Source organism: Antennarius striatus, chromosome 15 (genome assembly GCF_040054535.1).
Source record: "Antennarius striatus isolate MH-2024 chromosome 15, ASM4005453v1, whole genome shotgun sequence".
In the NCBI taxonomy this organism is placed as follows: domain Eukaryota; kingdom Metazoa; phylum Chordata; class Actinopteri; order Lophiiformes; family Antennariidae; genus Antennarius; species Antennarius striatus.
The window spans coordinates 20,252,936-20,267,259 of record NC_090790.1 but is presented as its reverse complement, the minus strand read 5'-3'; the positions used below and the strand labels follow the sequence as shown (position 1 = coordinate 20,267,259).

Sequence of the window (14,324 nt, the reverse complement as noted above, 5' to 3'; positions counted from 1 at the left end):
TGCTTCATTTAATCTGTGAGCACAGTTCTGCTATTAGATGAGCGGCGACATTAATGCCCCCCCCCCCCCGGGGCCTGACAGACGCCACTGGGGGCCGACGGCGTGTTCTGGGCAGAGAGGGTGAAACGTCATCACGCCTGCTTGGATGTTTCCTGCACAGAAACCACGACAGCGTCGTCGGCGTGCTCCAGAGAAACGGCGTGTCGGAAACGAGGCCCTGAGGGACGCCTGAACGTTAACGAGACCGCGGGGGGCCTGACGCGCTGTTGTCACGACACCCCCGAGATAAAAACACACAAGGATGACAACCAGGTCGCGTTTCTACAGGAGTTTAATGGTAACCATCTCTACAGCCCGTAAAAAAATTAAATATAAAAATAGAAAGACAGCGTCTACAAGTCAGATAGAAAATCCTGCTGGAAAGATGACACCACTGGTTTAGCTGGTTAGTGCACTAACTAGTAAATCTCACCCAGTAAATCTAGCAGTGATAGAATAAACACGTGACCTGAAGCCTGAGTTTGTCTTTATGCATAGCGTGTTCGGTTAAGTCAGCAGCTCAGCCCTCGTTTCATTAAAAGCAATGTTTTGGAGCGATTTGTCCAAAATTTACATTTTTCTTTCCAGATTGTATTTTTAACGCTTCTGATGAAACAGAGGCGTCTAGATCAGAACCGCCACCTGGTAACAAGACAGAATTTGTTCGCTCCCTGCTGTCTTTGGAGTGTTTTTGTGTTTGTTTGCTCTCCAAAGAATAATGTTGTCGTTGTTGATTCTTAACCCTTAAAGTTTTGAAAGATCTCGGCGGCGTCCAGCCAGGACCTGAAGCAGGCCAGCCCCCGGTCCCGGATCTGTTTGCGGCCCTTGTCGGTGATCACGTCGCCGTTCTCCTTCACGATCACCAGCTTGGGCACGGCGGTGATCTTGTAGCGTTCCTTCAACACGCTGAGAGGAAGAGGAAGAGGAGCTCATCAAAAACTGTAAATAACATTCACCAGAGGACAGAAAACATGTTCTAACACACAACACAACCCTCAGGCAGCAGGATTTAAGAGTTTCATCTTTTACATTAGTTTACTAACAGCTTAATAATCCATATGTTTAATAAAACATTGACTCTTTTTGTCTATTGTTGTCAATAATTGTAATAAAATGTGTAAATAATTTACCAACTTTCAAAATCTGTCAAGTATTAACCAGTCTAAAGTAATTAAACACCTCAAACTGTACTGTAAGGAGCTGTCGTTAAGCCCCGCCTCTAAAAGCTCCCTGTCTTCTGATTGGTCACTGAATAACAACAGGAACTTCCGTTCACTTCCTGTTATTTGAATGTAATTTACTGCATTTAAAGAGAAAAAAAAATCACATTTTACCCAGAAATAAAACATTTAATGATATCGGAACCATTTAATAAAAATAATATACATCACTGTATCTCCAAATGAGAAAGTGACGTCATCAAATCCTCCTGTCTGACCACGTGACGTGACTACGTAATTTTAAACTACATCAGGTAATCAGTCGCGTCTAATCCGGGTGAGGGTGACCCGACTAAGCCCCAAGCCTCCTGGAGGAGCCGGAGGAGCGGCAGGAACCTCCCGGTGACGCCGGTAACTCACTGCCGGTAGTCGTCGGTCCAGGGCAGCGCCAGCCAGTCCCCGTGCAGGTCGTGGTAGTAGTCCACCATGTCGTCCGGGGACTTGTCCGAGGACACGAACACGACCTCGAACTGCGCGGGCGGGTCGCCCTCCTCCACCAGCTCCGAGTAGAAGTCACACAGGACGGGCGTGAAGTCGCGGCACGGCGGACACCACCCCGCGGAGAAGTAGATCCCCACCACCTTGTTCCGCAGCGCCTCCTCCGGGTCCACCAGCTCCCCGTCCTTGTTGAGCAGCGTCCTCCCGGTGAACACCTCCACCATGTCGGCTGCACCGGATCGAGCGGCTCGCTGCGGGCGGCTGTCGGTTTCCGGCTCACATTTCCTTGTTTCGGCGTCCGCCCCCCCCGTCCCGGGTTCTCCGGTAACGACCCCCCTCAAAGCTCCTTACGGTCGCAGCCAATCCCGTTAATCGCCAGCGGACCAATGAGGCTTTCAGCTGCTGGTGGGGGGGCGGGGCGTAGGTGCTGCGTTCAAGGGCCGCTCGTTCAAGAGGACCCCCAGCACGACGTTTTCCGCTACTTTCAGGCAGCTACAGTAGCGCATGCGCAGTGCCTGTCAGAGAAGTTTTTGTAGTTCTTTATTGTTTTCTACGACCTTTTAATCTTTCATTAATCATTGAAGAAAAAAAGCAACGCAAAAATAGGTTTTAAAAATTAAATATATAGATAATAAAACATTGATTTAATTTCTGGCAGTTTACTCGTATTTTTGAAGCTCTGTGACTACATTAATTAATTTGTCATTTTTATTTTTTATATATCAAATTATTAAAAATGATTTATTAAAAACCTTCCAGAGTTTAATAGGTATCAAACATAATCCAGAAAAAAAAACACAATTTACAACCACATCAAATTAAACCGCACCACAAAACTATATATATAGTTTATATTTTAATATACCTATATATTTCATATATAGGTATATAAAATTTACCAGTTCTCAAAATATGATGGTACATAAACTCCATCTGTTTGTTTTCCATTAACCAAACTTATAGAATCTCACTGCTGGTGTTTTAGCTTCTCCTCTGATCTTCTTTTACTCTTTTACTGCTGCTCCTTCCTCCTTGAGGTTTGAATCAAGTACAGAAAGAGTCTTTTTATTTATTGTAAACGACTCATTGAGTCTCATGACGCATTTAATCGTGACCGGGACGTCAGACAGAACAGCCCGTTGATCAGGTCCAGTCACTCCAGCGTCTCCTCGTTCCTTCAGGGCGGGGTCGGAGGCGGTTTGGAAGGAAGCCCAGCCTCGTTTCCTTCCACCGCCGCTCACTGGTGAAGTCTGCTGCTGAAACACAGACGGGACTTCAGAAAAGGAAACTTCCCTCTTTTCCAAACCAGTTCCACCAACATGACGTCCAACTCCAGTTTATCCAACATGCAGCGACTGGTGGAGCAGCTGAAGCTGGAGGCCAGCGTGGAGAGAATCAAGGTACTCGTTCCTCTACTCAACATGCAGGTTAAACTGGAACTGGGCTCTCGACTTTTGACCTTTGAAATCATTTTAGCTCAGATTTGTTGACCTCTATCTCCAAACACGTCCTGATTGGTGGTGCATGCTTGGATGTGGGAGGCGTTCATCTCCGTGATGCTTTCAGGTGTCGCAGGCGGCTGCAGAGCTGCAGCAGTACTGTCTGCAGAACGCAGGCAGAGACGCCCTGCTGGTCGGGGTCCCGACGGGCAGCAACCCCTTCAGAGAACCACGCTCCTGCGCCCTGCTGTAGAGGTCAGAGGTCAACGACGGAGCACGGCCACGAGGAATATCCAAATGTGACGTTTCTGCAGAGAAAAGAGATGGACACGACTCCGGCGCCGCACTCGCACAAGAATCCTGCTTTAAAATCAGTTTGGAGATCGGAATTTCATGTGTTCATGACTGTACAGTTTGTTTTTTTACACATTAAAGCTCTAAATATGAACCATTTCATTCTAGTCATCTTTTAAAAGCTGATCTTCACACATCGCTGGAGTCCGATCGCACACAGCGGATGTTTACAGCCCGCACTATATCACGCCTCGGAATCCGACCACATCAGAGCTTCCTGGTGCTCATTCTGTTTGGGGAACAGACAGAGAGAGGAAATCTGTTCATCCTGTTCCCAACAGCAAAGAGTCCCAGCAGGGAGCCGCTCTTCATCGCCACGGGAGGCGTTTCGAGAATCTGAGCTGAATTACGCAGAATATCAAAAACATGAGGGAAGCCAGGAATCGAGTTTTGTTCTCAGAAGATTTAACCTTTTTAATACCTGCTTTCCAAACAAACTCTGTTCCAGTGACTTCCAATACTAAAATATAACAGAAATTTAACCTAATAAATACATAAAATGATCATAGACTAGAATATTAGGTGTCTCAGGACATGTTGGAAATAGCTGATGTCAACTCACGCCCCCTGCTGGTTGTAAATATAATTAAAAATAAAAATAAAATATAAAAGGCTTCAGTTAGGAATAAGTTACTTAAAAAAACAGACATTCTGTGTTCAAAATATTTGTGATACAGTATTATAATAATAATAATAATATTTTTTTAATCATAATTAATGATAGTATAATTTGTCCGTTTCAACAGAGGTTTTTATGTCAACCAGAGTGTGTAACAGTTTTACTGCATGTAATAGTTACACACACAAACACAGGTGCACTAACACACACACACACACACACACACACACACACACACACACACACACACACACACACACACACACACACACACACACACACACGATCGGACGTAGGGCTCTGATGTGGAGTCGCCTCCAGCGTCGTTTCCCTCTCACAACTGAAGTCTGAGTTTAGGAAGTAACCTGAACAGCTTGAATGGAGTCTCCTTTTAAAGGCGTGGGCGGGGAGCAGACTTTGGTTTCAGTGCCACCCCCCTCAGCTATTCTCACACACACACACACACACACACACACACACACACACACACACACACACACACACACACACACACACACACACACACACACACACACACACACACACACACACACACACACACACACAGCAGTGCAGTCGGTCCTGGGAGGTGCTCTGGATGGTTCAGCTCCACGCCGACTAGGATCAGAATCGCCATCCATGAAGGACCACACGTCGACACGGCGCTGGAGGACTCACACAGCTGGCACACACACACACACACACACACACACACACACACACACACACACACACACCCACACACACACACACACACACACACACGGCTGACCCAGTTTGACTCCTGTCTGTCGATGACTCTGGACTATTCCCAAACGAGGAGATGGCCCAGGTGTGCCGACTCTATGTAGGCCTGCTGACAGGTAAGACCCCTGGACCGGTGTGGACATCGTCTCTATTGATAGACTTTAAATGCTGAGCATGCGTACTGTTGGTCAGCGACGTCATCAGGAATCCATACGTCATTAAAAGTGTCCAAACGGGCTTCCATATGTGGAATAAACATGAAACACCGACCTCAAGCTGCTTCACAAGAGAGCAACTATTAGAGGTTTTGCCAAGAGCAGTGTGTGTGTGTGTGTGTGTGTGTGTGTGTGTGTGTGTGTGTGTGTGTGTGTGTGTGTGTGAAACTGGAGTGGGCGTTGCCAGGAGAAATTGCTCCTGTGAGACAGAATGGATTCATGACTCTCCAAAAAGTGATCAAACGATTCTGTGTGTGGAATGCGGCCGCACACGTTTCGGCCTCATTCTTGTGTGTGTGTGTGTGTGTGTGTGTGTGTTCACATTCAATTGTGTGATTGTCTTCTTTTTATTTGTGTTCCCGGCTGCAGCTCTGGCCTTATGCAAATACTCCGTGGCGGAAGGGAATTCCACAGACGAACCTGCCAATCGGACTGTGTCCCATTGTCATCACCATGGCAACGGAGACAATTGCACAGGTAGATGTGGGCGAGAGGTGAGAGGCGGGTTCAGGAAGTCAACTCTGGCCACGCCCAGGACATAGTACAGCTTGTTGTGACATCACTATGATGCTGCTGCCCCACGTCAAATCAATCCTCCATCCTGGGAAATGACTCATGACATCAAAATCAGTACAAAAAAAGTAGATTTCCCATAATTCTTGATCCTCTCATGGGTTCTCATCTGATCTCGGGAGCGGATGATCGTCCTCTGAACCACGACGGCGGCTGGAAGTCGGACCTCGTGTTTCAGGTGTCGCTGATGTCACCTGAACCGTCGTATTCTTTTACGAGTTCAGAGGTGCGTCGGTGGTAAAGATAGCGGCAGCACGTGATCCAGAGATCGCCGCGTGTCGCCGTGGGTCATGAGTTGGGCCCGCCGAGCGGCGGGCAGCTGTTGGGGAGCGTCCACGTTGGGAGGACGACGGGGGACAGTCGCGCCGTTGTCTCCGTCCCACTCTGAGGACGGTAATCGCTAACTAGACGTTCAACGCTTCCTGGCACGACTGTAGCGTGAGCGGCTGACTCACCACGGCTCAGCCGCTCACGTTACAAACGGTCTATTTATAGGGGAGGTCACGACCGGCGGTGGAACGTCGAGTCAACGGGGCAAAAGGACAGAATGTGACTCAGACTCCTGCAACGGGTTCTAACCTTCATCCTCCGCTGAGAATCCATGAAGCGTCAGACATGGAACCAGCAGGAATTAGCAAAGCGCTGGCGGGGAGGATTTTGTTACCGGCACAGCCGGGGCGCTAAGCTAACTAGCAGCGTATCGTTCCTTTGAACGCGGCGTGAGTCGTCGGATATATCCTACGTCAAAGCGCTGATGTATTGTAACTGTCAGTGTTCCTGTGTTCTTCCTTTAATCCACCAAATATCTTCACAACCGGCATGTGACTCAGGCAGCAAAGGGGATAAAAATGAGATGATGACCTTGAGAAAACTAGGTCAAGGTCAAATTTAAACTTTTGTACACTCAGGATTTTCAATGCCGTTGTTTCGTTTGTCCACCAGACCCGACCGATACGGAGCAATGGGGCGGACACTTCTCCAAATGTCCCGAGGAGCTGACCAACTACTGCGTCCACGGCGACTGCCGTTACGTCAAAGAACAGGAGGCGCCGTCCTGCAGGTGAGTCGTCCAGTAGGTCAAGACGGCGCTAACGGCGCTAACGGCGCTAACGGCTCAGGGGATGAAGGTGCAAGAAGGACGAAAGAGGAGAAGGAACTGAAAAGCAGAGGAGTCGAATGTAAATCTGGATGTAAGTCGTGACGGCGTCTTCCTCCCCCGTTGCAGGTGTCACCACGGGTTTGTGGGGGCCAGGTGTGAATACCTGGACCTGGACTGGCGGATAGGAGACAAACGAGACATTATAATCGCCTGCGTCATAGCGGGACTGGTCTTCCTCATCCTCCTCGTTGCCTTCATCTGCATTTGTTCGACGTAAGTTTTATTGGAGTTCAGCGACCTAGACTTCCAGATTCAGTGGACTCCGGCGGATCAGGTGATCAATACGTTGTGTGTGTGCTGTCCGTCAGTCGTAGGTGCAGGTTGGATGGACGGAGGAGAAGACGGAGGGAGGAGCCCAGTAACGGGATGGAGAAGCTCAGCATGATGGACACCGGCACCACACAGGCGCCGCCGCCGCCGGGGGCCTCGACAGATTCGCCGCATACTAACGCCGTATGAAGAGCGTGTGTGACGTCTACGACCAGGAGGGTGTGGTCTGTTTACACAGAGAGGATTTTCGTCCCCTTGTGGGACAGCCGCTGCCATTTGACCCCTGGAGACGACGGCGTCCCTCTGTTCAGAGACGTTTTTGGACGGAGGAGGTGGGAGGGACATGTTGGGACGGACTCCAGGCCTGTTCCCCTCAGCGGCGCTAAACACATTGTTGCTATGATGGAAAATGCCCTGACGCCAACTGGAAGCCAATAATAGTGGACCGGGGGGTGGATGGGGGGTGAGCACTGAATAGAGGGACCGTTTAGCCTGGAATCATGGGGAAACAAGGAGAGATGTTCAGCGTCTCCTCATTTTTTCTCCCCTTTGTCAGTTCATCAAAAGACAGTTGTGATGTTTCTCAATCCGCAGCGATTCCCCCCCCCAGAGTCACACTGAACATTGTTACTCACCAGCCATGGAACAGGAGCCTCCTACAGGCGAGGGGCCCCTGATCCGGACTCCCAGGTCGGAGGAGCACAAGGAGAACTTGTGCTGGAGGTGTTCAGAGCTGTATATTTGGATCTGGCGTGGGGGCCTGAACAGCCGGTTCAGTGTGCGGCGGCGAGCTGAGGTGAAAACGTTCCACTGGAGGAGACTCCACCTGGGATTCTCCGTCGGTACGGAGAACCCAGAGCAGAACAGTACCGATCTGTTCGGGTCTCCTGTCAATAGACACTCCTGTTGCTCATCATTTAAGTTATTTTTCAAGAAATTCAGCACAAATACGAGAAATAAAAATCTATTCCAGCAACAGCTGTTTCTTAACATTGTTTAATTCTGAGAAATTAACGTGCTCAGCATGCAGGGAGGGGCGAAGTCATCGCTGACCAATGAGATGATGGATAAATGACAGCGATTTCATTCATTTCGTTCCCAGCTTCCACTGGGAACAAAATGAATGAAATGATGTTTAAAACGGACAGAAAACAGATTGTCGTGTTTATAGAGAGAAAATGGGAAGCGATCCAAATTCACACCGAATCTGATCCTGTCCGAAAATGTAATCAAACGCTGTCGAAAGCTTGTCCAGATTTCACAGGTCATCAGTCACATGATCACATGATCGATCATATGACCTCATTAAAAGTTTTAAAAATAGGCTGATCTGACCTCAAATACTTTGATAACGAATGAAGGGGTCAAGTTAGTGAATGAAGGGGTCGAGTTAGTGAATGAAGGGGTCAAGTTAGTGAATGAAGGGGTTAAGTTAGTGAATGAAGTGGGTCAAGTTAGTGAATGAAGGGGTTAAGTTAGTGAATGAAGGGGTCAAGTTAGTGAATGAAGGGGTCAAGTTAGTGAATGAAGGGGTCAAGTTAGTGAATGAAGGGGTCAAGTTAGTGAATGAAGGGGTTAAGTTAGTGAATGAAGGGGTCAAGTTAGTGAATGAAGGGGTCAAGTTAGTGAATGAAGGGGTCAAGTTAGTGAATGAAGGGGTCAAGTTAGTGAATGAAGGGGTCAAGTTAGTGAATGAAGGGGTCAAGTTAGTGAATGAAGGGGTCAAGTTAGTGAATGAAGGGGTCAAGGGGTTTTTCCCAAACGATGGTTCGCGGTGAAGATCTGTTGGTTAGGTAGGGGTTGGGGTACGTACATGTGTTATACAAGTAGCTTATTGTAACACCGTGGGGGGTGAGGGAGAGGGTGTGTGTGTTGGTGTGTGTGTGTGTGTGTGTCACCTGGGTTGACTTGTGGTTTTCAACGGTACTGATGGTCTTCTGGGCGAACAGCTCGGTGGAATAGACTCCGCTGTAATTGGAGGCGACTTCCTCTCCGTCCCGCAGGTCCAACACACAGTGCCCGCCCTGACCAGGTAAACACCATACATGACTGTAATAATCCTCATGACCTGCCAAGCAACCTGCAGCAACACAAGAAGAAGATGACAGGAATTCATTCATATAGAAATGTGTAATTTTAGAAATGTTGTCCTATAAAACAATCTTAAATCTCGTACCAAAGTACGTGTCAAAGCCCCGGCCTGTGGGCAGACATTCCTTCTTGTACATTCCAAGGTGCCATTTGCACACCAGGTGTGTGGGGTATCTCCTTCAACAGCTGAGGCAGCAGTTTGTCATCCAGAGGCAAACAGTGCGGTTGGCATTCATGTATAATACTGTGCTGCAAACCTGTGTGGATCTGAGGAGGACGGAAAAAAAACACAAAATGGACCAGAACCAGAATATTTTATTTTATGTTGATGACTGATTTAATTAAGAGAATGCAGCCGTGAGAGGGCAGTGGTCAGTGCTTTTCACATTCCAACGACCGTCCTTAAACTCGTCTGGCTCCTCAACAATTGTTGGTAGGGGTGTCAAAGGGGGTCGTTGAGATGTGAGTTTCACCTTTGTGATGAGAGACGAAATGTCTTCACGAACTTTCTTAACGTCCATCTAAAACTGACATGGGTCATACTATAAACTATTTGTATGCAAAAAACTTAAATAAGGCTTAACTATAAGACGGGACAGCCAGTAAACATAACCTCACATTACCGATACACCTGCTGTTTACATTACACACACAGTAGCTACAGGGACAAGAGGACTGAGGACGCTGAGACACAAATCCTGTGGAATGTTCACAGCCATTTTTCACACTTTTCACCTTTTGACATATGGTAGATTAAAATACTTATGACTTATGATCTGGAATGGCTATCAGTCACAGTTATGATTAGCTGAGAACTTTTATATATTAAACTATTAATATATTTTTAAAAAATTGTATCAACCTTGCTGTTTCATTCACAAATATATCTTGGCTGGTGTCTTCATGCAGCAACTCAGATTCCTTTTCAGCTGGGAAGCAAAGAACGAGCAAGGCTTGATCTACAATGTGAATCTGACTAAATGCCGAAACAAAAGACGCTTCGGGTATCATGTTAACACTAGCTTCAGCAGCTCTGGGTAGCATGATATTACTTGGCAACACTTGGGAGTGTAGTAATTGTAAATGTGACTTTAATTGTAAAGTTATATATGAAAATGGAAAACGCATAATTCACAACTCCTACGAGATCAAAAAGATTGGATGTCTCATGGTCAAAATCTTAACCCATCGTGAAATCTTTGGATTTAAAAAAAAAAGTTTTAGCTTCAGCACCCAATAACTACCAATGTCCAAAGTTATACTTTTTTTTTAGACCTTTACAATTATCTATAATTATAATTTTATTTTGCACAATTAATCATTGCCCAGATTATTATAGTTCATTTTACACTGCTTGGGTATATAGTGCTGAATAGCAATTGGGTACCTTAGGAAAACTGTGATAGAAAAAAGGACTAGTGATAAAGGAACAATTAATATCAACAGAGACAAAATAAACGTACTTATACCAGACAGCACATTCTGTGGTTTGGCTTTCTCCTCCTCTAATATTTCCACCTCTGCCCTGCATGCCCCACATGGCTTCCATGATCTGTTTTCTGTTGATTCAGGCGAACTGAAACATGGTTCTCCACATTCTGGAATCGGATCACGCTCCAGGATTAAAGTATCTGAAGATGGGCTTGAAGATGTCTCATGTGTAGACATACTAGTTTGGATCTGGTCCTCAAGAACAGCGGCTTGTTGTTGTGTAACAGGACTCTACAGCATTTTGAGAAGGCTGTCTTTGGCTGTTCCAGTAGGAGATGCTGGCTGTCTTTGCTGGTCCACATCTATCAAAACAGGCTGATGTTTTGGTAGGTCTGTAGGTCTATGATGACACTGTGAAGGGTAATATTGATGCATATGTGCAGATGACTGAGAAACTGGAAGTTGGCACTGTGGCCAGATAATTATGGGCTGATGCTGTGGCTGGACAGGTAGAGATGATTCGGTAGATGGAGGTTGGTACACTGGCCAGGCAGTTGGAAACTGGATGACACCGTGTTCCACAGCATGTGGGGGATCCTGTGCAGAGATGGACTGACCTGCTTGAGGTGAGGATGGAAGGTTGTAGAATCTTTGAGCTGCTGCATCACTTTTTTTTTAATGTCCTTCTTTGTGGCTTTTTTTTTTTATCCACTGTCTTGTGAGCTGTTCTAATGAAGTCCACGGTGGCACTGTAGAACCTGTTGTCAGACCATCATGCAAGAACTTCTTCTCCTGGCTTCAGATCTCTGAGGCAAGCGATGGGTTCATCATCTTTGCTTAGTATATCACAGACACAAAAATTTTTTTTACCGTGTCTCCATCCTCAAATGTCAAAAAATACTAAATGTCCTAAAATTAACACAAAAGCAAATAAATGAGATTTATTTGCTTTTGCGGGCTAAAAATCATTCTTACATAAACATACAACTATATATTATTTGTCTCATTTCTAATCCTTTCAGACCTTAGCAAATCCAAAAATCTATCTTGACACATTTGTCTTTAACTTTATTCTTTTTTTGCATTTGTGTCACTCTTCTTTTCTCATTCAAGTTTTTGAATTATGTACTCTTCTTTGACTTTGCTTTTTTCTTATTCATTATTTAATGATTATGCATTTTATTATATTTTTACAAATGCTGTATGAAGCACTTGGTGCTGGAATTCTTTGTTGTATAGCATTTTGAGCTGCAATTCTTGTATGAAAGGAATTTTATGAAGTAAGCTTAAGATTATTATTTATAAATCAATAATCTGCTCAAAATTGGGTAGGGTACAATAGGGCAATAAACTGTGTGCAGTTGTGTTGTAGAGGGTATTTTATCATTTTTTAGTATTTTACTATGTTATTAGAAGCATTGTCGAAAGTATCTGTACTCAAAGTATTATTACCCAATCACTGTATCCGGATACAATATTAAATTGCAGAAGTATTGATACTGACAGCACACTCCATCACAACACCTCTTGTGTATTTTGACAAACTTAGTTCTTAGATGAAAAAACTGTATTGATATTTCAGCATTTTTATGTTGCCTACTTCTGGTTTTGATGTCTTTGTGGAAAAGTTGTTTTTTGATTAATTTTATCAAAATATCATGATTAAATAAATTTCCCATCTCCCGATTCAGTAAAAATTCGACCAATAGAGTTGCAAATTCCTGAAATTTCAAGTGAGCGTTATACGCTCTTTTTGCATTTCTTAAAAAACAAAACAAAACTGTATATCAGTATTTGTGCCTCAAGTTTTTCAACATACTGATGACAAAAAAACCCCAATGACACCAGAGAATGTCAAAGATTTCAGTGACAACAGTGTCTAAAGTAAATTAAAAGTCACAATAAATAATAACTCATACCATCTCTGTCATCTCTGGGTGAGCTGGGGTCTGGTTCGCAGAAACTCATCTTCTTTGGTGGGTTTCGCACTCTTTTGATCTCTTTTATTTTCTGCTGGGTCATTCATCCTGTTCAATAAATACAAGTACAAATTGGAAGTACAAGATTGGTGATATTCCTGCCGGGCATTTCTGCCTGACGAGCCTCCTCCGGCGCTTTTGGAATGCTTGTGCACCCTGAACACCTTGGGCCTAACTGGGTCATCAGCTGGGGACCACTGGTCATTGATGTTTCGCTCCTTTAACCCCAGGACATCTCCCGGTGGCGGAGCGATGAATGGGAATTCTCCCTGCCAACCCCAATGATGCCCTAGGTGTTATTCGGTCCCCAGCTCCTATCCTTCCTCTGCAGCCACAGCCAGGAGCTGCCCTTCTCTGCCTCCTCCGCCAGCTCCCTTAACGCTCTCCGGTGGCCAGCTCCTGTGCACCCCAGTTCTCTGAGCAGGCGAGAGGTTGAAGAGCCCACAAAGCCCCTGCACCCCACCTCAACTGGGCAGATTGTGGCATTCCAGCCCGCCTCCCTGCACTCAGCTGCCAGGTCTGAATACTTTGCCCTTTTCCTCTCGTATGCAGCCTCTAGTCCCTCCTCCCACCAAGAGGACCGCCTTGCTGACCGCAGACCACATGTCAGGCCGCAATGATGTTTCGGCGATCTCCCTGGGGAACTGCATCTGCCTTCCGAGGTTGACTCTCATACCCCACTCGCTGCCAGGTGAGAGAAGCCTTCCCATGTTTGATGGGCGGGGGGCATTGATGTTCTCGCCAGCCCTTGCAAACTGAATGGTGTGTCTTGCTGGGGTAGCTGGCCGGCTGTTCGCTTCCCGTCTGCATGACTCGGCAACCTCTGCCAGCTTCTTCAGGACAGCGTCGAGCTGCCATCTACAGCGGCCTTGGGACAGCGCCCTCTTGCAGCCCGAGAGGATATGCCGCAGGCTAGCGTTGATGGTGTTACAGAGGGGGCAGATCTCTTCAGTGATGAACCACAGGTGGAGATTTTGGGGGCAAGGTAGCGTGTTGTAGGTTGCTTGGATCAGGAAGCTGAGCCTAGCTTGAGGGGTCTTCCACAGGTCGGACCAGGACATAGCCCTGTCCATGACAGGTTGTCCAGCCTCCTTGTCTGCTCTGGGACACCGCTTTGATGGTATAGCGTTCCCGTTCAGACCTTGCCACCTCCGTCACCACCATTGCTTTTCTCTCCCGCTTGGAGGCCTTGGACCAGAAGAGTGGGGTCTCGCTCCAACCAAGACCTGCTCGACCCACTTGGATCCTACCGACCACCTCGCGATGCTTTAGCCTGCAGATTGCCTGGTCGACCTCTTCCTCTGCTCTCCACCTCCTTCCTGTTCAAACTTTGGTTCCCGCTGCCCTGACCAGGTGGTCGGGGGATTCCCTCAACTCCAACACCATCCGGGCCTTCTCCTTCTTATATCCCAGGCTGATGGAGTGCAGCGGCAGATGGAGTGCGCTCTGACCGAAGAGGCCCACTTCTGAGAGGCATCTTGATGCCAAGCCACTTCCAAATAAAGGGGTTTGCCAGTTGGTCCAGCTTGCTTGCAACTGAAGAAGGAACCTCGCTCACCTTAAGCGGCCACATCACCTGATGGTAGAGTATGTGCTGGGAGCACCAAACCTTGTATTTACCTGGGAGCCGGCTTCGATGGATCCTAGACAGGCCATTACACACATTATTTAAAAAAGGTGGTTCAATGGACAATTATATTGTTTAATCAAGTCATTTTTTCCTCATAGTTTGGTGCAGAAACTCATTGAT

The 14,324-nt window shown here is 46.6% G+C and overlaps 3 protein-coding genes across 3 annotated transcripts; 2 read left to right on the top strand and 1 right to left on the bottom strand.

The window, feature by feature from the left end:
• Positions 1 to 301: 301 nt before the first annotated feature.
• nxnl2 (nucleoredoxin like 2) lies at positions 302 to 2,237 on the bottom strand. Its single transcript, XM_068335546.1, has 2 exons — positions 1,620 to 2,237; positions 302 to 945 (listed from the first exon to the last, which is right to left on the bottom strand). Exons 1-2 carry the CDS (start codon positions 1,919 to 1,921, stop codon positions 777 to 779), a joined length of 471 nt encoding a protein of 156 aa, XP_068191647.1. The 5' UTR covers positions 1,922 to 2,237; the 3' UTR covers positions 302 to 776.
• A 427-nt stretch (positions 2,238 to 2,664) lies between these two features.
• gng10 (guanine nucleotide binding protein (G protein), gamma 10) lies at positions 2,665 to 3,584 on the top strand. The gene is made up of 2 exons (XM_068335547.1): positions 2,665 to 3,097; positions 3,264 to 3,584. Exons 1-2 carry the CDS (start codon positions 3,017 to 3,019, stop codon positions 3,387 to 3,389), a joined length of 207 nt encoding a protein of 68 aa, XP_068191648.1. The 5' UTR covers positions 2,665 to 3,016; the 3' UTR covers positions 3,390 to 3,584.
• Positions 3,585 to 4,621: 1,037 nt separating this feature from the next.
• Positions 4,622 to 8,184, top strand: btc (betacellulin, epidermal growth factor family member). Its single transcript, XM_068335024.1, has 5 exons — positions 4,622 to 4,972; positions 5,441 to 5,548; positions 6,587 to 6,704; positions 6,870 to 7,016; positions 7,112 to 8,184. Exons 1-5 carry the CDS (start codon positions 4,933 to 4,935, stop codon positions 7,260 to 7,262), a joined length of 564 nt encoding a protein of 187 aa, XP_068191125.1. The 5' UTR covers positions 4,622 to 4,932; the 3' UTR covers positions 7,263 to 8,184.
• The last annotated feature ends 6,140 nt before the right edge of the window (positions 8,185 to 14,324 follow it).